General features: G+C 31.5%; 1 protein-coding gene across 5 annotated transcripts in view; it reads right to left on the minus strand.

Moving 5' to 3' along the window:
* LOC143246459 (polypeptide N-acetylgalactosaminyltransferase 13-like) overlaps nucleotides 1-26,976 on the minus strand; it is a 48,388-nt gene that overhangs the window by 10,677 nt on the left and 10,735 nt on the right. For 3 of the 5 annotated variants that reach the window (XM_076493197.1, XM_076493194.1, XM_076493195.1), the window contains 7 exons: nucleotides 13,611-14,096; nucleotides 12,538-12,706; nucleotides 11,759-11,925; nucleotides 5,566-5,621; nucleotides 4,138-4,289; nucleotides 2,770-2,940; nucleotides 885-1,002 (listed from right to left, as the gene is read on the minus strand). In XM_076493197.1, coding sequence (XP_076349312.1) covers nucleotides 885-1,002; nucleotides 2,770-2,940; nucleotides 4,138-4,289; nucleotides 5,566-5,621; nucleotides 11,759-11,925; nucleotides 12,538-12,706; nucleotides 13,611-13,836 — 1,059 coding nt within the window. In that variant the 5' untranslated portion in view covers nucleotides 13,837-14,096. The remainder of the gene's footprint in view (nucleotides 1-884; nucleotides 1,003-2,769; nucleotides 2,941-4,137; nucleotides 4,290-5,565; nucleotides 5,622-11,758; nucleotides 11,926-12,537; nucleotides 12,707-13,610; nucleotides 14,097-26,976) is intronic. The other 2 variants (XM_076493198.1, XM_076493199.1) reach the window with 1 other exon arrangement.

The raw sequence follows: 26,976 nt of genomic DNA on the forward strand, positions 1-26,976 counted from the left end.
TTACACTTGGCAAAGAGACTTAGGGTGGCACATGTGGTGTTCTTATTTATATAGTGTTGTCTATCTACCAAGAAGAGTTAATATGCTGGGAAGAAAATCTGGGTCTAGGAGTAGGTTTTCAGGGTTGTTGACTTTGAATATGACATCAGATTTATTGTTTCTGGCCTTTCTCAGCATCCTGAGGGGCACTGTGTTTGAAAATGTATTCATAACCCTATTTACACACGAGAAGGACAAATGTGGCATGTGCTTAGGTACCATGGTCAGATTTTGTTTCTAGGTAAGGATCTCTCTTGGAGTAGCTACAAAAGCAACTGGGGATAATGATGGAGATTGGTCAATACATTGAGGGTTCTGAAAATCATGATAAGAGATCTTTGAACCTTCCAATGTAGTGGATATTTTATGATAAAAATGAGCAGAGAAACCTATGATGCTGGACTCTACTCTTACAAAAGCTGTTTAAGTCAGGTTTGTTTTCTGGAATAATGCAAACAAAATAGGTAATAAAAAGATCTAAAGTTAATCATACAATGTAAAAGAAATTTCTACTGAAATTACTTCTGTAAATGTTTATGGAATTATCAACTTTGTTAGTTGCTAAGCAAAAGCTGGACAATAGTCTAGCAGGAGGAGGACAATCAGGAATTATCAAATCCAGTTTATTATCCTGGATGATGAGTCACATGTTCACGTAAGTAATTTTCATATCTTAATGGCTATCCTAAAGCTAGCACTTATGATGTAGTATGAAAAAATTAATAAATTATGTTAAAGTGAAAAGTAAGTTATCAATGTACAATTTATAAGACAAAAATGTCTTTAGTACAAGAAAGTAAAATGTTTAATATAAATATAGTATTTAAATTCAAACACAAACAAACCCGAAATGAAAGTTCCAGATTTTCACCTCCCCAGATATACATTCCTTCATCATACTTTCCTAAGTATTCAAAATAGTCTCTGTCTATAGAAAACAGTCCACCAGCCATTGTTGGAGTTCTAAAGAAAACGATTACAAAATCCATGATAAAGTTGACAGATAACCAAGCAACAGAATAGAAGTACATACAAATAAGCATTATTGAACATGAATTTTTTTCAAATTAATCCATCTAAATGTGTCTAAGCAAAAACGTACATAATAGGCTATCTGAGCTCCATCAAATGTGGACATCAAAATCAAATTTTTGCAATGTAAGTCCTCATACTTGAAGCTAAGCTATGGAGGGATCCATTAAAATGCTTATATTTTCAAGGAACAATTAGTTATAGAATATTCCAATGTTCACCAGGACTAATAAAGTTCATCTACGATAAGATTTATTTTAGTCACATGTACTGTAGCTTCACTAAAGAATGGATACTTGTTAAAAACCAGAAAATAAGCTTTCACAAAGGCATACATAACACTGGTATGGAATAAAATTGAATTGAAGCATAAGCTGTTACTATAAGCCTTTAAAGAATTTTCCTAGTTAACTGCAAGGTGGTTTAATCTGCCCAAGAGCAGAACATAAATGGAGGAAAGACTGATCATTTTTGGTAAACTTCAGAGCATTCAAAGAAAACTTTATAAAATTGAGTTTATCGTTTAATTGCTTGGTGTATCTTCAGATAGAATATTAAGAATATCATTTTACTATCCAGTTGCTTGAGATATGTTACACACGAACAGAAATGATTTGAGCTGCTTTCCAGATGAAGGTCTTTCCTTGTTAAGTTGGAAAAGTGGAAGGCTTTTGTCAGTGGCATTGTGTGTTTGTGGATTCTCGACTGTTTCAAAATGCCATACATTGCTTATTATGGCTAGGATAAAAATCGTTGTAGGTCTCTTCCCGATTGTTTTTTGTGCCTCTGATTGATATATATTCTTTTGTTTTCTAATGCCATTAAGTACAAGGAATACCTCTATACTGAATTTTCTAAATCTCTAATCTAAAGACATATTTATGATCTTAACGTATGAATATTTTGTATTGGAAAGGGCTGTTATACACCCTTGTCAAAAGAAATAAATTTTTGGTGTCCACATGCTACATATGAAATGTGAAACAATATAAAATGTAGTTCTAATACATACTATTCCACTGACTTTATACTGACTGTCCTCGTAATGTGACATTTCAATTTGTATATTCAAAACTATTTTAATAAATCATACTCAACTGTCTGTAAAATCAAAAGTAGAAATACTAAGAAACTTCATTATAAAACAGATCATAAAACCAAATCTTAAATTTCATTTTAAACATCTGAAGAAGGCTTCGATGGCTTAAACTCAAGTAAATACTTTGAGTAATGAAAATGTCTTATGTTTTTATTGCATAAAATTCACTATATAAATGATAAACAGCTTTACAAAAAAAAAAAAACCAAAAAACTGGGCTTTATTACAACCTTTATTTCTGAATAACATCAACCTAAAGAAACTGGTTTTGCATTCAAATAAATCAAGAAGACAAATCTCATCCTAGAAATATAACACAGCAATAAGACGAACAAAAAAAAATGTCCTTCTTTAGCTGTAAAGGTGAAAACACCCATTGCAAAAAAACTAGAGTTTTTTTCCAACAACAAGTTATCTTTACCTTAAATATGCAGGCAGTAGAAATGGTTAAAAAAATGTTCTTATGAATATATTAGGTAAATTTAAGACACAGAAAACTTAAAAACAGCTTGAATGATTAATTAAATAATACAAAATAAAAATTTTTCATGATAAATACACCCTTTCCAGGCACATAGACATGCTGAAATATACTTTACCGGAGAGGTTGTGTTCTGTCTCCTTGTCGGCGGTCAACTTCCCGTTGGGGAACTCGGTACCAACGAAAATTGAGCTTCCAGTTAAAGCCACCCCATGTCATGTCAGATGCTGAGACGTACTCAAATGTTTCATCACTAATAACATCAATTATTGGACATACTACTCTGCTCCTGTTTCAGAGGAGAAATAAAGAAGTTAGCATAAAAAAAGTTAATTTAGATTTTACATGTGGTAAGAAACTATTGTCTGTTACTTACTGTTTTTGCCTCTTATGATATAAAAAACACAATGTGCTTCTCACAGCAAAGCATTTTTAACAAATGATCAAGTTCACTCATAACCAAAAACACTATCAACATTTCATTTTGCAAAACTTGATTTAGCATTTTGCAATAACATTCACAATTACTACCATTTAAAACAACTTGTTTCACAATCATTGGCACTTATAATACCATTTTTCATCATATAACTAATTATAATCTAAATGTTTCACAAAGGCTAGTAATAAAAATACTTTGTAACAAAAATTTTCCACAGATATTTTTGGTAAAAACAGACCACAACATATAAACAACTGGTAACTAACTTTGTACTAAATTCACCAATGATACTAATTATGTTCTTTGTTCCTCTTACCCATCCAATGTGAATGAGTTATTGTGATTAAACAGTTGGCTGATATAATATAATACAGAATAAAACAATACACAAGAAAGACTCCTTTTATTTTATTGATTAATCCTAGTTATAAATGGCAGAACTTGTCAAGGCATGGTTTAAGATTTGTAACTGTTTTGAAAAAAAAGAATACTGTAAACCTTTTTCATGATTTAAAAGGACCACAGAGTTATTGAGCTACTGAAAGTTTAGATTTATCAATTTAGTTCTATTTTCTGCCGTAAAAATTCTTTTTAAATTCTCATAATTTGAAATAACTTTTCAAACTTCCTCCTCTAATATTTCAATATAAAATGTTTTCTGTAAATTCAATGAAAATTTTGAATTGATAAAATAAGAGAAATATTGTATAAATAACTGGTGAGAATTTATCAAAACCATTTTGCATGTATGACACAGTAAATAATTTTTTATGTAATAATTAATTTTGCAAATGTTAACTGATTTAAATAAGAGAAATTAAATTTAACGTAATGCAACACTGTCTAAAATCCATTCTTAGTTAGGAAGATTCCTAACTCTGTGTAATATTAAAATATACACAGTTGTTCTTATACTATTCTCAATAAATGTAAAAAAAAATATTAAAAAATCAACAGTTCTTATTTTTTATTCTTGATTCTGGAAATGCCAGAATAGTCACATAGTCAGAAATAGCTGATACATATATGAATAATAATAATTACCTGTCCTCGGCAATTCTGGACAAAAGTGGCTCCAGCCAACCTGTAGTACATTCACAATGGGCATCTAAAAATGTGATAACTTGACCTTTTGTCTCAGCAGCCCCCTGAAGTCGGGCTCTTATGAGCCCCGACCTTTTACCAGTTCGAAGAACCTATAGGGAAATAAATAAGCAAATGCTACATTACCAGATATTTAATTTAATTTATAAACGAAAAACCTATTTTATGCTAAGTCAGTCTTTATAGTGCTATTAAAAGTGTCAATAATAATGTACTTGACTGTATATCTGAGGGGGTTTTTTCTGCAAAAGCATTTTTCATTATTTGAGACAGTGGATACATTACAAATGCAACAGTCAAACCCCATTAGTCGATTACACAATCTCAATACTTAGTGATGGGTACAGTTGACTAACTAGCTTCCTTCTTGTCTATATATTTAAACTTATGGATAAATAGCCACTGTACAGCAACTTTCACAAACTTTAAAACAAATAAACAACCACTAAAACAAAACAACTGGTTTATAAAAGAGGAAACTGTTTATGTAGGGATGTAGGAAATATTGCAGTTACAAAAATGTCTACTAAATGATGGAACAAGCAATGATGACATTGTTTGAGGAAATATATATTAAAAAACAGTAACTTTCTTCTACATTACTCTTAAATGTAGCTCATATATGATTTAAGGATAATTAATTTACAAACATTAAGTTCTTTATTTTCTCACTTACTTGTACAATTTTATTCAGGTACTTTTTTAAAAATCTTTATTTTTAAGTATCATACTTTTGGCAAAATTTTATCATTTGTGATATTCTAGTTCTATGATGGATTAAATTTAAAATATATGATATCTTTGATATTAAAAAATTAAACAACATGTGAATCAACTGTGAAATTTTCATAGATGTGAAACTCATTTAACTACTTTTTAAAGATAGTGATGAAATATTCAGTCATGTAGTTCAGTTGCACTTGAGCTTGGTACACTGAGAAATATTTAAAAGGTGTTCACACACTAATAAAAGTGTAATCAGAAAGTCCTAGGCTTTACAAACTTACTCCTGAAAATTCTGTTACTTAATAACAATAAAAAATTAAAGTAAGGAGTTGAACATATAGAAAACAGTAGCTTGGTTGGCCAGCAATCAGTTACAGGTCTGTTTTTGTCTTTTCTACTGATATATGATATTTCACTGAAAACATAACTTGTTTTAGTTTCTCCTAAAGACAGATGGTAAATAAAAATGTCTTTCAAATAAGCATATGCTAATATGGCATTTAGAAACAGTAAACATCAAGAAGATTAGTTTATGTTAATCAAAATATTTACTTATTATAATTACCTATTAAACACTGAGGATTTTTATAATAAATGTTTGTTTTAACATATTTTACACTATGTTCTCAACATAAGACTTACTTTGACAGGAACTTCCAGCTTGGAAACATACTCTTCCAACTTCTTTCCAAGATATTCTGTTCAAGATAAAAAAAACAAAAAACAATACCAGTTTGCCCCTAAATAAAAATCACCATCTACTGAAAGTGCTTGGGCTATAGGGTTTTTATCATTTCATCAAACAAACAAATTTTTTTCTTTCTTACCTAGATGTTACTGTACATTCAGAAAATAAAGTATGGTTCTCCATCCATAAGTAAAGTTCAATCCTACATCTTGTCACTCACACAGATCTTATGAGAAGGTACACTCAGTTCATTTTGTTGGCATTGGTTCAATATAAATTTGTGGTTCTAAATAGTTGCTTAAACTTGTTTACCAATGTATTTCTACAGATTTGTTTTACCACTAACTTTTTCAGATAAAATAACAAAAAATAATCTTTTCTGGAAAATGTCATAAAATAGTCAATAAATAAAGTGGCAACCAGATATTTTTTTCCACAATTATACAGTGGCCAAAGCAGCAAAACCATATATTGATAACATTTACCATCCTACCAGTGACATTTTTTAAGCAAGCACAGGATAATTTTAATGATTGAAGTAAATGAAGTGAAAAACAATACAATTTTACTTATCAGAAACAGCTTTTTTTCACTTTAAATTAACAAAGCTTAAGTTAAACTCTTATGGCAAATACCAAATAAGAAATTACAGTGTAATTTTTTTACTCCATTGAAAAGTTCCTGTATGTAAGTTATTCAGTTACATAATTGGAACTTCATATTAGAGTAAAATAAAATCTTTTTTACTTAAATATAGACTTGGTTACCCAAAAAGAATAAGCTCTTAACCAAAAGACCAGCAGCTAATAACAATTATTCTTCATTTGAAAACAGTCGATACTTGTTATTTGAGAAATATGCATCTTAATGTATGAAAATGTTAATATCAGTAAATGGTAATTTGGGTCTAAACTATTTTTCCTACAAGTACAAAATAATTTGTGTTCCAAAAGAAAAGCAAATTTTTACAAGAAATAAGAGAAGTGTTGAGCAGTTGATAAGTTAAACAGAGTTCCTTTACATATGAATAATAAAAAGACTGGACAAAATTCAAAAATATAAAAATTCTTTATTACTGACAAATAAAAGAAAACAGCAAGCATACCCATGTAGAGAACAACAAAGTTGGTCCAACAAGGATAATCTTTAGTTTCTTCTCCCATAAGATCGACCAACAGAGAAACTAAAAACTGGCATCTTCAAGAGTTTAGTTCTTCTTACCTAGTAGAACTTGCTTCAACAGAATAAAGAAAAGGCACTCACACTTCCAGAGAAGCTGCTTGTTCTCTTTACTCCATCTACAAGATCACCTTGTGGTCTTATGCCTCCACAGTATTGGTTGGCTGTGGCCTTTAGCGATGCCATCATCAGCCAGTGAATAGATATTGCAACATTAATCCTTAAAACCGGATCCTACTTATACTATTGTAATATCCTACAGGCAGACGAGAAGTCAGCTACTGGAGCATAGAGAAAGGACCACGTATTACCACCATGTCAGTATGGAAATCTAATAACCAAAAACTTTTAAATTCCTATATTACTATAGAAGGTAGAAACTGTATGATATGGTTCCAATTCATATCACATTTCTCCCCTATCTAGAGACTTTCAGCATGTTTTGTAAAGTATGTGTTGACAAAGTTATGAAGACCTGCTTATTTAAGCTGGTTCTTATTAAGATAAAATGTGAACAAAAAAGCAAAAACTCTTAAGCATGTATACCATAAAAGTAATGGGTGATGCAGAAGTTGCAAGTCACTAACATATTTTTGAATACTACTCTTACTCTGATTTTAAGTCATATTTGCATTTTCCTAACTATTTTTTTCTTTCATTGCAATAAATGATTGGGACATCACTAACCTCATAAAGAAATATGGGTGTTATTCTTGCTTTGAGGTTTATTGGTGGAGAAACTTGAGAACTATTTAAATCAAACTTGTTTTTTGTATTTTCTACAATAAAAAATAACAAATTGAAAATAAAGTTATAAAATAAAAATAGAACATAATCAGTAAGGTTTCTTAGAACTAAAAAAAAAGGCTTACAGTCTGTAGAAAAATTAAAAACAGTAAACTCTGTCTCACATTAAGTGACACAACAAATAAGAAATGGGAAACAAAGGCGAAACTGGAAAACCATGACCTCTATTGCAAATATACATGCACACAGGATAAACATTTTGCAAAGTTGTGGGTCACACATCATGTAATGAAAAGGTTTTTTTCAGTATCAAATAAGCAAGAGTTCCATTATAATATGATATATAGTAAAATTAGCATATTGCTTGGCTTTCATAAAAACCAAGAAATGTAAGGTCATAAACAACCCAGCAGCAAAAACAAAATCTATAGGAAAGATCCTGGAAATAACTATAAAGCTGAGGCAAGCAGTGGTTATGTCCATGAAATCAACTGATGTTGAGCTATCTATAAATATCAGAATGGAAGGACAATTTGAAAGATGCTCATTAAACAGAAGTCAGTACTTTCACTGTAGTATTGGTACATTACCAGATTCAACAATGCTTTAAGATGTTAGATCCATCTTCTTCAATTCTTGAGTGTATATGAAGGCCAAAACCTGCTAATAGCAGATCACATGCTTACAAAAAGTAGAACCACTTGAGGCATGAATACACACTGTCAGGTGGGATACTGTGGATAATATGGCAGTGATCAGAGCTTTGCAGCATATTACAAGGAATGTTGCATATGTTGGAGGTTCATGCATAAGAACTCTAGATGGAATGCATGAAAGTTCCTGTGTAAAGCAAAGGCTACATCACAATGTCCAACATCTTCAATGGAAAGTCTTTGGTTGAAGCATGATCAAAAATCCATAATCTAGCTTGCATTGAATGATGGCAATGAGAGACCTTAAGCAGAACACCTATCTACTTTCCAAGAGGTGAAAGAAAGCAAGAGAAGGGTGTTTAATCCCAGTGTACACTTTACTTTAAGCTGCTAGATGTGAGGAATAAAAGTCATCATATTATCAAAAGAATTTTGTCTCAGCCACCACAGGAAAATGTGCAGCAACAAAATGGAGTTTGAGGCCAGTAGTAGTCCATTTACCCAATTTACTGAGGGAAGTTTTGAGCTCCCACTTTACTTACTTCACTTAATACAACAGACAAGAAATCTGAAAGTCATTGACATAGAAACTGCTTGCAACTATAGGGAGAAATTATTCACTAATTGCACTGATCTTAATGATAAAAGCCCTCATTGTTCCTATGTGAAGAATCAAGTAAAAGTCAATCCCACATGGACCCAGAATTACCTCTCTACTAAAGCATTTTCAATAGAAATTGACAAATGATCATGTAACACTTAAGAAAATCTCATAATAACCTGAACCTCCATACCAAGTCAATAGATTTATTAAGGAAAACAAACAGTTAAAACAAAATTCACCCTCTTGAGAAAAAGTTCTATGAATGATTTTCTAAAAGAATCATATGATCTACAATAGATTACTGTCTACAGAAACAACACTGAGTGATGGAGAGTATACTGATTTTATCAACTAAACAAAAGGAGAATTAACCATCCTCTCAAAACCTTACACAGACAACTTATCAAAACAATAGATATATAATAGGAAGGAATCTTAAGATCTTTTCCAATCCAACAAATTAAGAAAAACTTTTCCTTCTGCAAAACCTGGTTAAAAGGAGCTAAAACTAGAAACACTGATAGAAACAACACAGCATTTTGTATTTTTGAGCCATTATGGAACAAGTTTTAGTCCCATCAGAATGAATGGTTTATGATAGTTATAAAGATGGACTAAAAAGAGTGAATTTTATTAGGCTAAGGCCTTGATGGCCAAGAAGGCAGAGGAATATGTGGAAGAACTGGGTTGGAGTAAAAACACATTCTATGGATGTTGGCTAAATTATTAACATCTTGAGTACCGAATTACAAGATTTAAAAAGATGTGTATTCATATTCATCTTTTAAATCTTACCCCCAAAATATTTTGAAGCTAGATGAAGAAAGGATTTTGGAAGTGAATTTAATCCACAATCCTTACTAGCTTTGATGTCTGATCTGCAGAGCATATGTTCATAAGCCTTCTGAGAGCTTATGAAGCTGGTATGAGTGGGATATCTGGAAAGTTATCCCAGGCTCATATCTAGTATTCAAAGGTGTATTTAAAAAGATATTTTTAGGTGATAACTCTTTGAGGTGTTCACAATACTATGGTGGTTACCACATTATATGTATGTCCATTATGTCATAATATTTTTCAAACAACGGGTTTACAGCTTTTATGTTTTGTCAATTTTGGAAAGCTGGCAAGCCCAAGGATATGTCGAAATGATCCTGCTGTAATATTATGTTGTGGTATCAATGATGCATAACTGAAACAAATTTATGAACAGGACTTAAAAACATCATGATGGTGGATGACTTTTACACCACTCTATATAGTTCATGAGAAGTCTTACAGTATGAGAAATAAAGTACTCTGTTACAAGATGGTTGCAATTCATTAGAACCCAACTGTGAATAATGTTTGTCAAAAGAAGTGCTAGAAACTGTTACTAGTTTCAGGCTTTACCGTCTAAATCTCTGGATATGGGTGGATCCAAGAGCTATATTCAAAATTTAATTTAACTACTTTATTATCAATTTATGCTGATTAACATCAAAACAGTCTGTAATACAAATGTCAATACTGGCTAAGTTTAATTCTCTTAATTTCAAAAAGAAATAGTTAAATTCTTAATCTCAATCTGTTTATGCAACTGAACCATGAATTGCTCATCTTAGATTTTCTTTCTTAGAATTTTTTTTAAATGTTCAATGTAATTACAAATACATTTTATAGGTATTAGAAAGTTAGAATATAAATGAAATAAACCACATGGGCATAGGAAGAGACAAAGCCATGGATGACCACATTTTCATGGCATTTGAAGTTATAACTTGTATATTAAAACTTTCTTCTTTTAATTCAATACATTATGTGTGTATACAGTACCTGTAGTTAAAATGCACAATATTAAATTTCCAAAATATTTTAGAAGTTATGCTCCCCAAACCCTTTCTAGAAATGACATTCTTTGTATGTCAGTAGTGTTTTGCAAACATTGTACATCACATTGTTTAGCTATGGCAATGGCTTAACCACTCAAAAACTGCTCCTACAGTAATGAACTCACATGATGTACCTCTACCCTATCATCCTTTCAACAATGCAAATAGTTCTCCCTGACATTACTACTGGATTATTTATAAACAAATTAAAATATCAGTGTTTTCTTATAAGTTATTTTGTTCAGATTTTTGTAATTAGATGATTACCTTTACTTTCATTGTTTACTGTTGTGATGCTCAGCTCAGACACCTAACATTGTGTTTATTAACACATTTATAGCTTGTATTTATAACTCAATCATTTCTCTACATAAATCTGTCCTGGTGTTTGCTAAGTGGTTTTTGTTCTGTTATAATGGTGTTTCCCATGCTCTGGGATTGTCTAAGTACATCTGTAAATAATAAAGTTAAATGAAAGCAAATGGGCAAAGCTAATAAACTTATGCTGCTAGAATACGTGTAACTGTCTGTTACAAAATCTAGTAATTTTAGAAAGAAAAAAGGTAATTCAGATTTTTTAAAAGTTTTCCACTTTACCTTACACTGCTGATTTTGCTACAGTTAATGTACAGAGAGAATAAAACAATAAATTTTCACTGAAAAACTTGAGATTTATTTAATAGGTTCTAGTAAATTAAATTTTAAAAAAATTAAGATGAAAAGAAGTATTTTAATGTTTAGTATGAAAATAATTTGCTCTCAGATTGACTCAGTAAAGGTTTCACAAAGCTTCAGATAAATCTCCAATACACATACTTTACTAAAAATCTGGTTTTTCTTGTATACAAGACTTTTAATGTTAACCATGAGTTGGCTAAAATTTTGTAACATACAGAGATATGTATAGTTTCATAGCTACTTTGTGGTGACAAAGTTGATCAAAACAACTTACATCAAATCTAGATACTTAACAGCTTTTTTTCATTTTTACAAATGAACCACCAACTTTAGAGTTTTATTTAGAAGAATCCTAAAGCACTTTAATAACTCTTGAGGTAATTAGAACACAATGTTAAAAGAATTTGCAACTTACCACGCTCACTTTCATCATCAACGAGAATAATTTCCTCTAACAATGCTCTTGGAGATGTAAGAATGATGCTATGAACAGTACGTAACAAGGTGGACCAGGCTTCATTGTGAAATACAATTACAATACTTGTTGTTGGCAGTTTATCAGGGTAGACCTTATTTTTACACCTGAGGAGTCAATGCATGTTATTATTAACAATATCATGATTAGAATTTATTTTAAATTTTTTATGGTTGATTGATCAACTACTGCTTAAACTGATTTGTTTATCCACTACATTACTGTAGAAAAATATACAATACTTTAAACTGTTCTACTTTCTGTTTATTTTTCTCTCACATTCAAAGACATTGCTTTAGTTAGGCTTTACATTTCTAATCATTTCATGTTCATATTAATCAATGTGAAGGTCTTGAGAGAGACAACTTGGGTCAGCCACTCAGTAAGTTCAGAAATTGTCTTTTACATGAAATATCAAGTCTTAAATGTAGATTCATGTTAAAACCTTTCACTGAGTAACTCTTTGTCTGTGGTTTCTAAACATTAATAAATACCCATAGTAGAAAATAAGTAATAACTCATAACGATTTCACAAAACAAGAAACCCAGTGTTTTGTTTCTAATGTACATTCTTAATATAATGGTTGTTTACACCTGAGTTGTCACATGATTTAAACTATAGTCTAGCTTTTCTTAGCTATGAGATGAACATTTATTAACAATCTAGTTTTAAAATCTAGCTTATTTTTATATTTTTAAATCTTAAGAACAAGCCTTACCCCTCCATTCGAAAATCAGGAAGAGATCTATTGAGAGCTATTTGATCACTAGCAAGCAAATTGAACTGATTAAGCTTGAATTTTTCATTCTTTAAATGCTCCTCCTCTTTAGGAATGATCACTGCTTTTCCATTCTCTCCAGGCCAGTTAGAAGGATTCTTCTGTAAAACTGGAAAAATAAAAACATTTTATAGTTATAGAAAATACAAGTGTTAGATGTACTTGTAGATGAGTGCTTCACTAATGATATCTTACATTGTTAAGAAGTGCCATTACAAGCAGTTGTCAGTTGGTTAGCCCTCTAGCTCAGCTGATAAAGCACTTGCATGATGTAATAGAAATTCTTGGTTCACATCATAATCATGTAAAAATTAAAAATTACCACACCCACTCTTGGAAGTTATCTTCCATATTATCTAGTAAGATTTTCTTTAACAATCTGTTTATATTCAGGTTACTTTTATGAAAACTCACAAACAGTACAAAGTAGATAACACCATACATGCCTAGCAGTTACAGACTGCTCTACATTACACCCCCCTCTCATTACTAGCACAATGCTCAGATTCATAATTCAAAGCTCTCACATTTCTCGCAGCTCACATTAATAAAATAGAATAATCAGAATTATTTTCAAATAAGTAATCCCTAAATAAATATGCTAAAACATTTTACAATCTGTAATAATGTTATGGGCAAACATAAGTTGCCACAAAGTATATTTTAATCTCTTCTATACACAATTTCTCCAAATTATAGGATTTGTCCTTTAAATGTTTTTGATAAGAGTTCAGATAATTGTACAAAATGTTATGATATGAGTAATAATTGCAATGCGATATCTTATCCTTACTTTAGTAATTTTTTAGGTTAACGAAATTAACCTGATTAAACACTGATGTGAAAAGAAATTAATGTATGTTTATTATATGTCTTAAGAAAAACAAAACATTTAAAACAACTGCATTTTTTCTAGACATAAGAACAATAAAAATGTATCCAGTTATGACAAAAAGAACTTAAGCGTTGAATTCATTTTAATTCACTGAAAATATAAAAATATTTAAACTCACCTGGATGTTCCCAGCTCCTGAACTCTCCAGCTGGTGAATTTGGGGATTTGACAAATGGAACACGGTTGCCATTGTAAACTATTCCTCGTAACTTGTTTCCACGTTCACAAGACGTACCAATACACTCAGTGTAGTACATTAACAGACACACTCCCAATAGAAACCATACAAGAGAGGTTGCTAAAACAATCTTACAGGTGTGTAAACGTATTCTTCCACGCATCATTTTTCTCAATTGATACCTATGTGTTTATAAATCACAATTTTTTCCAAATATTTACACATTCAGAAGTTACCCATTATTTTCACTTTTGTAAAATCATTACACTAGCAAACACAAATTAACATAGTAATACAACTAGAGCTTTCAAACCTCCATTTCTAGATAAGATATATTAAACTCAATTAATTTTTTAACATTTTAACACCATCCTGAATTTGAGTCCTTCAAAACATTGTCTTCTCAACAGCAACTTCTTGGACTCCCTATAAGAAAACAAAACAAATTTAGAAAAAATAAAACAAAATAATAACTAACAGTGTAAAATATAATAAATTCACAGGAAATAGTTAATGCCACTAGTTTGGTACATGAAAGTCAAAGACAACAAGACTAGAATAAAAATTCACACATTCACAGAACTTACCAATGATAGTTGTCACAAACACACATCTTGAAAATCATATATGAACATATCTTTCACTACCCTTTCAAGTGTAAACTTTCACAATAATCCTTTGAGATTCATCATTAAGAGCAAAAACAATTCTAAATATTTAATACCTACTCTATAGGTAGACAGTTGGTTCACAAGATAATATGTTTGAGAATTACAAATGAAAATATGCATACTTGTATTACGTAATATTTTAAACATTTCCAATCATACTTTCACACACTATGTTTATTTTGTATTAAAGAAGTAACTAATACTTACTCATGCATTAATGAAATGGATTAGAGGTCATGTCCTGTATAGCTCTTATATAAATCAGTTACAAGCCTATCACATTATGCGAGATGTTTCACTCCAGTGTCAACTCAATATCTACTTTCCAGATATATGCAAGATTCCTACATACATACACTTGAAATTTATTTGATGAAGTTAAATTTTGTGTAACATTATAGATACAGTATTCTTGCATGAGCTTTTCAAATAATTATTCATAAATCTGTACGTGTCAGTATTCTTTCTAGACAACCAAAGATAGCTATCTGAAAATTCATATATGCAGGTATATGTGCCATCTTATTACTCATACAGTTATTCAGTTATACAATTATCTGTTGTTCACCATAACAATTAACTGATTCTTCTCTTTATTCAGCTGTATATGACAGTAACTCCAACTATCTACAAATTAATTACCATAGCTGAGAGATACAGCAAACATTTGAATATCATGGATAGCTGGTAAATTTTTGTGATCCCTCTTGGTGAATGATCAAGATATCATTCATACTGTTTGTAACACTTATACATTTACCTGTCTATTCTATACAGAAGTATTTGTGTAATAGATGTTTGTTTTTGGATAAATTTGTATATTCATCAATTAAATCACTTGTTAAACTATTTTTAAATATATTACTTGATTATTCTGTTTGACTTTAAAAAAATCCATTTTTCTACTTTATATTCAATCAGTCAGCTAGTTACTAAACCTGTCCAACTTAAGTTCATGTAGTCAGTATCTTTCTACCTTATATTCTATCAGTTAGCTATTTACTAACATATCCAACTTGAGTTCATTTAGTCAGTTGCCTGTCAAGTCATTTTTCTGTTCATCCATTCCAGTATTCACCCATCTTCCCTCAAACTTTTCATTTCCAATGACCTCTGTTGAAAGTTTATATATAAATATATCAATCTTGAATATTATAATTTTATTTAAAGTAGACTAGCTGACCACTATTGGACTTGACTACTCTGATAATATCCTAGGTTCATATGTTACAGATTCCAAAAGATACTAGAAATTCTTCTTCATTTTTAACCCATCCTTTGTGGAGTATAGTTTACAAGTGGTTCATAGTTGTTGCCAGAACATTATAGGGATGAATGATGCAAAACTTTAATTGAAAAGATGCTCAATTACATAAAGACCATATAACTGAGCTTTGTTTTAACTACTTTTATACAACACAAAGCATTGGAAATTGCTGTATTCTTGTCCTGGAAAAGTCCTCGACTTGGATGATGTGAAGCTGACCAACAACACAGCTATGGTTAGTACTTGCTCCTATACAGGTCATTACATCATCTTTAGCAGTTTGAGTTGTTAATACAAAACTAATAAAACTTTATCAGCATCACAGAAATGTGTAAACTATAATCTACTTGACCATATCATACACTTCTGCTGGTTAACTATTCACAATGTTTGCACTAAATAAATCACTGAATTCTTACTTTCCTATTTGAATAAAAAATAGGCCAGTTTTTATACTCTTCTTTGCATGGTAAATTTAGAGATAATTGAATCCTGACCACTAATGGTAAAATGAAACAAAGTCTAATATAATATGCACTTTATAAACCTGTCAAAATCATCTTTTCCTTCAGTCAGTCACCAGTGGTTGACAGCTATAGTTTTCCAAATGCAGAAATACCCTTAGTGATTGCCACAGTTGGTATAGTCTGATGACAGATTCTTGGAGAAATCAGTCAAAAGAATAGTATTTGTTTATAACATTCTTGCTAAACAGGTACCTGCTACCACACCCTTCAAATGTTGGAGATTTTTTCTCTTACTTTACTGTCTTATAATATAAGTACTACATACTATAGCTTTGTAATTAAGGGGCCTAAATAAACTGTCACCAGATATGTAAAATTATAAGTTTGCTTTTTAAATGCAGATGGAGGGGACATTCCATAAATGTGTTATGGGGAATCCCAACAAAGCAGCCAGTCAGAATATATATGAATGTTTAATATCTTGTGAAATGCACTGTTCAAAATCTATAAAAGTTGTTCTTTTTCCCCCATCTCTAACAACTTGATTTTATTTATGTTAATGTATAATTTTTAAACCAAGTATTTTTGTTTCAAATATACCATTGAGAAAGTAAAATATGGAATTAATATTAGATTTCTTCACTATATGGAACTTTTTTTAATTTGCTGTAACACGATTGACAAACACGTATTTCCTGCTTCTACAACTTCATAGGCTTAAAGAAAAAGGAACATCTACTCTCATGTTATTATTTGTAGGTTTATATTACATGTATGCATTCTACAAATATATAAACCTCATTGAAAACAATTACTTGGAACTAGTTACAGCATAATGCAGAGCCAGGTTTTAGTATCTTTTTTCCCCATGTACAGTGTCATACAACTTGTATATTCAGTTGTTTCTGTCTGTAACTTGTTGACAATAAATTGAATGATAAATGAACAGAATGCACTCCTCATTTTCAGAGTAATGTGTGTATATGTATTTGAAATTAGTTTAATGTACACACAACAAACTCTTTACTCTATAGTGATCATAGCAGTATTATAAAATGGTTCTCTTCTTGTTCTCAAAAAGTCCACAGCCTATTCAGCTACTCTAGAATTTCAGTTGACAAGCCAAACTATCTTTCTCAATTTCTACTACAGTAGTATTTTGTGTATACTCCACTTATATGTTACAATATAGCATGAGTTACTGCAGTCATATACTTCTCTTCCAATACTAGTTTAATCTTTCTTTAAAATACCTTCAGTTCCTTTTACCACAGTGCACTCAGACTAATTCAATTACTTTAGAACCACATTTTGATGGTATAACTTCTTATCTCTTTCAACAATATATTAGACGTTAGACCTATCATTTCTACCAAAATTAACTTCATGATGAACTTTTCCTTGGCCATGACTTTCTCTCTTCTGCTGTTGACATATTTATTACTAGATTGTCTGTTCTCTATATTCTTGGCATCAATAAGTTACAAACACAATTTCCAATAATTGTCTGCTTTTTAAGTCTTATTATAAAAAATCAACAATCAAAATAGTTATTCACAAAATAAACTAATTCATAATGTCTACACCAAACAGTACTTTATACAATGATGTAAAACCCTCTTCAAGAGAAATATTCACTTGTTTTTTTCACTATATGCAAAAACAGATTTCAGCTCACATGCTGTCTTCTCATGTAATTTACTCCAATATTTATGATTTCTTTGTCTGTCCTTCCTTGGATCGTCTCCAGTAGGGCTCCTCCTGACAGAATCCCTTGTCTTCATCTTGACCTTGTATTGTCTGTACTTTTGTGATCTATCTGCATACTGACACAACATATCTTGTTCTCCTTCCTTCCTTCTTATTAGTCAGTATGACACTTATATTAATATCCTTGTACACCTCATCACTACTCAGATAAGTCCTTATCTTCTGTAATGAAGTCAGTCTTCTAATTCTGTTTCTATAACAGCTGCATCTCCCATGCCCATTTGTACCTCAATATCTGCACTAAAAGGTCTTCTTCCCTCTCAAAATACCTCTTCAGTGGATTGGCATAACAGACCTTAGTCATCTCATTCATTTTGACTTTATAATGCATTCTGTCAACCACTTCATGTACTGTAAAAAGTCCTTTCCACAGCTGGTTTGTTGTTGTCTATAGGTACCAGAACTAAAACTTTCTGCCAACATTTGAGTTGTCATTCTTCAAGGCTTTAAGAGGTTTAATATCATGCTTGGTCTTCCTCCTTTAAGCTCTTCTGATGACTGCAGTTGATTTGGCAGACTTCTTTGTCTAGTTCTACTAAATTTTTACTGCCCAGTAATTTTCCTATCACCAAGTCATATAGTGGTTCCTTGATACATATGGCCTCAAGATGTCCTATATAATATGGAGTAACACCTTTATCTTTGCCATGGAAAATGTTCTCACTGTCCTATCATTTAGCACATAGAGGTGTATCTTACCTGTCATCTGACCATCAGATACTAGATTTGTTTTCACTGTTGCACCACTGCATTGTGTGTCTTGTAGAACCTTCACTTTCTTGTTTCTGATGTAGCCTTCACATACTGGCATATTATGATTTGTCAGCAGTTCTCAATATTAGTATCATGCTCTGATCACTAACTGGCACTGTTGATCCATTTGCTAACTCGAGCTGACCATTAGTTGTGCTTCAATCAAAGTGGTCTACTTTGTCCTGATGCCCCCAAAAAATCTTACTATTAATTTGAAAGTAGTTTAAAATTCTGTTAACCAAACCATGAACTAATTTGCAATAACATGCTACGATTTTTTAGCTTCAATTTACTCCATGACTATCATAAGTAAAACAACCACATGTCCCCTCTGAGGTTTAGCTATGGTTTAGGAACAATTTGGAGGAATTCAAATTCAAGACTGAGACAAGACTTTATGAGACCACTAAATAAAACAGACTGAATGACTAGTCACTTGCATATCATAATGATGGAATGAGGGAGGGGTAATTGATATTTTAGATTAGTTTTGCACCACATCTGTAATGTTATAAATTTTGATTATTCTTTAACTGTTTTAAACAGTGCAGTTTTTAAAACAATAAGTATATTTTATCTTTCTTTCTTGTACAACATTTTAAACTTATTTTATTTTTTCAGGCATGATTACAGTGCAACTAAATTTGGCTTAATTAGGAATTAAAAAAGAAAACATGACAAAAATAATGTTTCCTATACTAATGATAAACAGTTGCTGTATGATTTTACTTTAGCTCTACTGAAATTTACTAATAATGTTAATTTTCAGGTTAACCTGAAGACAACCTAGGAAGGTCCAAACGTTGTTCCTTGTTTATCAATAAGTGTTAATACCCATACCAGCCGTTCTGATATACAAAATACCAAAATGTAATTCAATATTTGTAAAATTATTCACAGCAAAAATTATCGTCAAAAATTGTTGTGTTATCAGTATTAATGCACATTTTACAAAATATTCAGTAATGTCATTAACAAAATACTTCATACTATGGGCAACAACCGTGCTAAAAAACAACAAAATATGAGATGCGATATCTCCTCTGTATGTGTGTGTGTGTGTGTGTGTGTGTGTGTGTGTGTGTGTCTTCTAATAATAATACTCAGATATGGATACTGTTCAACAACCATTACTATTTCAAATTACTGATACTTCTATAAAACATTCAAAGATTTTATTAACTAATATATACTACATTTTTATTGATAAGTCGACACTAACGACCCTAGTGGTAGTGTTTATTTACACATGCAGAAAATAAGACTTGTTCGTGTTCACAAAATACAAATTTACATGCTCTCTACTATCATTAGTTTTAGTAGTAGAGCATGTTCATGTATAAAACGTAAACAAATTCCTAATCTATAAGTTTCGTGATAGCATTATTTCCTGACAATTTGCTCGAAGGATACAGTTAGTTGGCTGATGTAACGTGATGAACCAACATGCATATCTTGAAATAATCAATGTGAACAAGAATAGAGATTTCCATTATTACGTACAACTCAATCCAGCAATGATACGCTAAGACTAGTGTGAACAATTAAATGTAAGAATTGTAAATTAATGGTAAAAATTGTTATAACCTTTATATTGAAAATAGGGTTAATTTTAACGCTAAAAAAACCAGAAGAAAAATGTTATGAACGAACTTGAAGCAAATCTACGTATTTAATATATTTAATTTGAGAAACAAACAAGTAAACCTAATTATCTAACGGGGTGAAAGATTTACAGGAATGCTATTTATTTAGTTTAAAAATGTTAAAACACTTAAAATATTACAGAAAGTTCAGTTTCAGGAAGTATTTCGTTTTCCGAATAGTTCTATCATACACATTCTCAGTACGAGGTTGTTTGAATGTTTGAGATCCCATCTGCTCTATCCGACCTTAATTTTGGACTGACATGCAAATGGTAAGCAGCTAGTCAGTAGTACCCACCACCTCTTCCTAAATACGATAATCGAATAGTAGGGGACAGGACCTATATAATCGAACTAGTATACTTTTAGGACAACCTGATACATAGCACAAAGGTAGCTCCCTTTTTGCAGTGCAAGACAGAGGGAAGGCAGCTATCACCACCTGATTGACATATGAAGAAAATATTAGAATTCCTCTAAACTGAATGTTACGTGAATGGACTAGTAATTATTAATTAAACACCTGTTATATTTAACTCCTGACGTGCCCTAATGCTAAATTTAATATTTCAGTTATTTTCGCAAATATAACTATAGTATATGAGTATATAAAACTATTTTTATTTCCTTTTTATTTTATTTTTTAAGTGGAATTAAAAATCATTTAATATTAGGTTTTACTGCAATGATGCATCCAAAACAGATCGAAAAAATAAAATCGGTTTTAACTCAAACAATAGAGCATATCTCAAATATAACAAAAATAAATTTTGTATTATTCACACTGAATTGAGTAATGTTAGATTTCTTTATTTTATTTTTTTATGAAATATTCCATGCTGTTTAAACAAGATGTTTTCGTTTTTTAACTCCAGTGGCTTAGGATGAACATCGCGCGCGCGTTACATCAACCCAAAGCACTTACACTGCAATAATTATTGTTCAACTTTACTTGAAAAAAATATACGCTGCATATTATCGCAAGAGGGGGAGAAGGCAGCTGAAGAACAACAAGTGATGCATAATAACTTCTAAAAAAAATCTGTTTTCATTATGAGCTTCTTGTGCCAAACAGTTACAGCTTGGGTTAAGTGGTTACAGATACGACAGTCACTAGCCAAAAACTATCACCATAGTGGTGAGAGTAAAATCACAGCAAAATATTCCTCAGAGCAAGTTCTACAAATTCTTATATGTTTACTCCAACTCTCCATAGATTTTCAGATTATTTGTCGTCCAAAATTACACAATTAGTCCTGCTGAATGAAAGATTCGTCTAATATAACCAGTCAGTTTGTTTTCTTTTTTTTAATAACAAAGTTCAGGTGACCCGACAAAGCCAGATGTATAGGGCGCTCGACTCGCAATTCGAGGGTCACAGGTTTGAATATCTGTCACTTGTCCTTTCAACCGTGGGTGTGTGGACGTGACAGTCAATCTTACTATTCGTTGGTAAAAGCGTAGCCCAAGAGTTGGCGGTGGGTGATGATGACTAGCTACTTACTCTCTAGTTTTAAATTGCTAAATTAAGGACAGTTAGTGCAGATAGCTCTCGTGCAGCTCTGTGCGAAATTCAAACAAACCAAGCAAAATTCGCGTTGGTGCTTGCAAGTTATATGTATTTTTTTTATTTAAATAACTGACGATAAAATAAAGAAAAAACCCAGACTCACAAAAAATGAAATATTAAACTTGTCCAAAACACACTTAGACCCCCCCTTTAACTCACAGATAATGAAACTGAAACTCAGAAAACTTAATGACAATGGTTCGACAACGTAAAAGGTAAAGCTAAAGTCAAAACAGGTTAATCTTGCCTGTAACAATTTCGTTTTATGTTCTCAATTTTTGTTGTTATAAATAAGTTCAAGTATTTCATTGAAATATGTAATAAGAAGACTTCCTATTTATACTTCTCTGGAAACAAAAATACTGTAAATTATGGAACAATATTTATTCGTTTTTAAACGTTTTCGCAAGGTTTCTCGAAGGCTAACTGAAGAGACAATCCCCAATTTTGACGTGAAAGGCTAGAGGTAGGACACATGGTCAAGATAAATCCACTACTAACGATTAATGGTATTGACTGAAATTACAACGCTCCCACGACTTGTGAATCGAGTGTCTTAACAACTAGGCTATGAAGGAGTACTTCAATTTTATTATTATTATTAAATAGCCTTGGAATTACCCTTAGAATCCAATTTAAAACATTTCTGTATATTACTTACGCAACAAACTAATTGTTGATTCATGACGTTGACACTTATTAATATTAACCCCACTTATTACTACTTGGTCACCTGTGTATTTTACACAGTTAATAAGTGTTTTCATCCGTGTTTTTCTGTTATTTCTTGTTTTTTTTTTTAATACTTAAAGATTGTAATAAAAATATTTCAACATGATACAATGTATGGATCCCATCGCACGATGTGTAAAAGTCGGTAGATAAATCATTCCTAATCAGGCAATAGTATTTGTAATTGCATAAACATTTACAGGAGAAATACGTGTACACACACACACGTTTTACATTACTGTCGATTCAAAACTTTATTTGGTCAGTTCTCACTCAACCAACATCTCGGAATTCTGCGATTACGTTGGTCTAAACTTGGTTGTGCGTGCGCGCGTGTGTTTTCTTATAGCAAAATCACATTGGGCCATCTGCCGCGTCCACCGAGGGGCGTCGAACCCCTGACTTGAGTTGTAAATCCGTGGGGGACAACATGGTTATGAGCTTCTGTTTCTTAAAATTGCTACACAATTGTTACTGTTTGTTTATGACAAAGCGACTAAGGCTATCTATTGCTTCCCTAATTTTTAACTTCCGACAAGGGTGACGGCATCAACCCTTTCGATCCTACGATCCGTAGATTTACGGCGTCCTGCGATCCGTAGATTGCGTGCAAGTAGTACACTAACCATCAAACCAACACAAGTTACTACAGACCTTTAGTTTATAAATGATAAAAGATGAGACTGGTTAACACGTCACCTGCGTCAACAATTTTAAATATAAAATATATTTAATTATCAACACAGTTTATTATCGCAGTAGTAGGAATAAATGAATTCTGAAATAAAATCTAACATAACAAGTCATCATGATCTAGTTTTTTTTTTTACATAAGATTCTTATTAAAATAAAATTTAAGGAAAAATTTTATATACTTTGCTGAAGGATTTATTTATAAAAAAATACTTAACAACAATATACAGTCAAACACAAAAATAATCAATTAGAACAAGCAAACTCCTGCTTACTTTCAACCTCAGAATTCGTACTGTTAACAGATGGTGTAAAAGTGGGAGAGAATGAGTTATGGAAGATAACTTTACATAATAAGGCTTATCTAGAGGAGGGGTTGGAGAGGAATAATGTACCTACCTTGTCAGTCAGATGTATTTTCAATGTAACCAATACAATTTAGTTTATGCCTTTAGATTAAAAACAGAAAATCGCCGAGATCCAACAGGTGATTTGCACTAATTCAGATGGATGTTTGAGACTCCAGAATACGGAGATGAGTTTATATTTAGAACTTGCTGATTTGTGATAAGGATATTTAGGCTTGATTTGACGAGCTATACTCTACTGCTTGAAAGTCTGGGCAGGTATAACTGTTAGTGTCTGCGAAAGGTTATTGGGCCTGCGCCCCAAAGACAGGCTTGCGGTCTTTTCTGAAATTGTTTTATATTTAATACTTCCTCAATCTTTGTAGTTTTTATTGTTTAAATCCGAAACAACCTCTTGTGTGGAAATTAACTTTTATTTATTGCTAAGTTATAAAAATGTTATCCAGTTATGATTGGTGCGGTATTTTCCGATATCCAAGTTTTGTACATGTATACATCGCAAGCTTTTTATAATAAGATCACCCGATGTTCTTTTGCAGTATTATACAAGATTGTTTTACCCCAAAATGTAAAATTTTTGTCAAGTCCTGAAATTATGGGTATTAGTTCTCCAACTCAAAATGGAGTTGTGTTATAATAAGGTTTTTAAGGATGGTGTATGTTGTTACGGTCTAGTAACATATCTGGACGGAGATAATCATTTTTATTAGTCTACCTATGTTACAATGAAATGTTTTTTAATCTCACATTCGCATATTGAAAGTTTTCGGTAAATGTATTCAGTACGAATCTAATGAAGTCTTCGATATGGTTTCATCATTGTCAATTTCACAATGAACGTAATATCTTCCCTCACATCCAACCCTAACCGTACTTTTCTATTTATCAGGTACAACTGATTTATACTGCACAACAGTTTTTTTGTTTTTTTTAAGTTTTTGCTTCCTGAAAATGTTTTGCTGATTGTGACAGGTACCTGGTGGAAATGTACAAATATAGTTTTGGTTTTGCTCCATCACGTAGGAACTCTGAGAAATAGACAGTTAACTGTTTACCGGTAATAACATATTTAATTGCGTTTATGTTTCTAGTATGCTATTAAGTTCAACATAATTAAGTGTTTTGCTCCTGATTTTCGTTTGTATTCAATGTCCGGTGCATCATGTTGCAGTGTCCAACAGTTGTCAGCAAGCATTGACGGTTTCCAGTTGCCCCGATATCGTTTTTCCATTGTAGCAACGGCCTGGTGAAACTGAAGATTTCGATAAAACGGTACGTGACGGACAAATTTGGATGTGATTTTCGTGAAAAGCAGCCAAAAATCTAAGGAACACCCAACAGTGTTCAAGAAGCAAAAACTTTGTTGTGCAGTGTTATTACTTTAAGACATTTGTATTATATTTCAATTGGGCAAACAATTTTAAGTCTTTATTTTAATAAAATGTAAATTAAAACAATGGCAAACATTTATATTTAATGCACTTCTCGTCAGCACTATTCGTATGTTATTAATCACTAATACAGGTATACGTTTGAAGAAGTTTCTTGCATATAATGTTATATTCATGCAATTAGATATCCGTCCCAATATGGATATGAACCGTTTTCGAATATTTTTGATGCATTTAATTTTTATGGTAAAAGTTGAGCAAAATATCAACTGCGAGTGAACTTTCAACCACACTTCTTTAGTAAGTACAAAAATATGCTTAAGATTGCTTACAAGACAGACGAGTGGTCCTCGTTTACAAGTCTAAAAATGTTCAAATTTGTAGAATTATCAAAGCCCACATTTTTAGATCCTAGACACTAAAATAGTCATCATAGTTATAAAAGATTAAAGAATGCAGAGTTACTCAGAATTAAACGAAGAAAGTTGGAAATCGGTGAAGGAAATACTACTATTTTATGAACTTGACGACCGGTTTACGTGACTGAAGTCGGTGTTGTGTGCAGTAACAAGACTGATAAAAAAAATAAAATACGCGCCCTTTCTTTTCATGACCACTAATGTATGAGCGTACAAATATAAATATAATGGAACTAAAGATTAAAATCACTGGCACACATCTGAGCTGTAACGCAGATGTCACAATACAGCTGTTCATACTGCAAATGTGTATGAAAACCTTCCAGACTCAACCACACAATATACTCATTCATATATATATTATTAGGACTGCAAGGTTCTAGTCTCATAATTATTCACAAGGTTACGAAGCTCTGAAATTCGAGTACAAACATTTCTTTTTCTGTTGAACCAGCTGTGAATACATTTCCAAAATCTAAAACTAAATGCTCAAATCTTGTGATTTTTAGTTATGAGCAAGGCCTAGGATATATTTAAATAATAATATTTTACTGAAGGCACACCTTCAATTAGTAAATAAAATCAGGCAGATAGTATGAGCTTTCTATTTATGACTTATGGTAGTTTGTTTTTCCTTCAGTGTAGCAAGTAATTTCGGTAGCTGAAACACTATGAAGTGTAAACAAACTAAATAGTTAATAATAGCTGGAAATAGTTTAGTTTATTGCTGCACTTACAAAACCGTAACACTGGTGTCTGCATATAAACACTTTCTTTATTCCTGTGTTTTAGTTACTGTCACTTAGAAACCAGTTTTATGATTCACTATCCAGTGTGTTATTTGAGTGAGAAAAACGGGCACTTTTTGAGGTGAGCTTGAAAAAATAAATACGCGATCACCCCTATCTCTAGGTATGATATTACAGCTATTGGCACTTTCTACTCGCAACAAAATCTCAGTAAATTACACATTAAAAATTAACTTTATACACACACAAAAATAATTATATTACTTAAACTAATAATTAACTGTTGTCTATGTAAACAAATATAATAAAGACAATGCAGAACTGTGTGTGTGTGTGTGTGTGTGTGTGTGTGTGTGTGTGTGTAGGTTACTGTTGGTTACAAGAGTATTCTCTGCAAAAGTTCTCACATTTCATGTAAGACTTCCAAACCACTGAAAATAAGTTTTCTACAAAAATATTCATATTAGATACACAAAATTATCAATACCATATTTAATGACCAATAAGTATTTTCATCACAAAAATACAAATCCACAGTAAAGTTACTTTATTTGGAATAAAAAATACAAAAATATAGGATTAATATGACAGTTGTTCAACAGTTTATATAAATACTTTATACATGTTCATTAATGTCACTTGAACATGTTTTGTAAAGTTCATTTATCACAGTAAAACCTGCCTCCAGAATGTATTCATGTGTTGCACATGAAAGATCAAATTAAGTGATGCAATGTAATACACAGATATAGATTATAATGCTACGTGTGTATTATGCAATTATTTTTATTTTCATTGTTGCTCTACTGA

This window comes from Tachypleus tridentatus, chromosome 3 (assembly GCF_004210375.1).
Source record: "Tachypleus tridentatus isolate NWPU-2018 chromosome 3, ASM421037v1, whole genome shotgun sequence".
NCBI classification, from domain to species: Eukaryota; Metazoa; Arthropoda; class Merostomata; order Xiphosura; family Limulidae; genus Tachypleus; species Tachypleus tridentatus.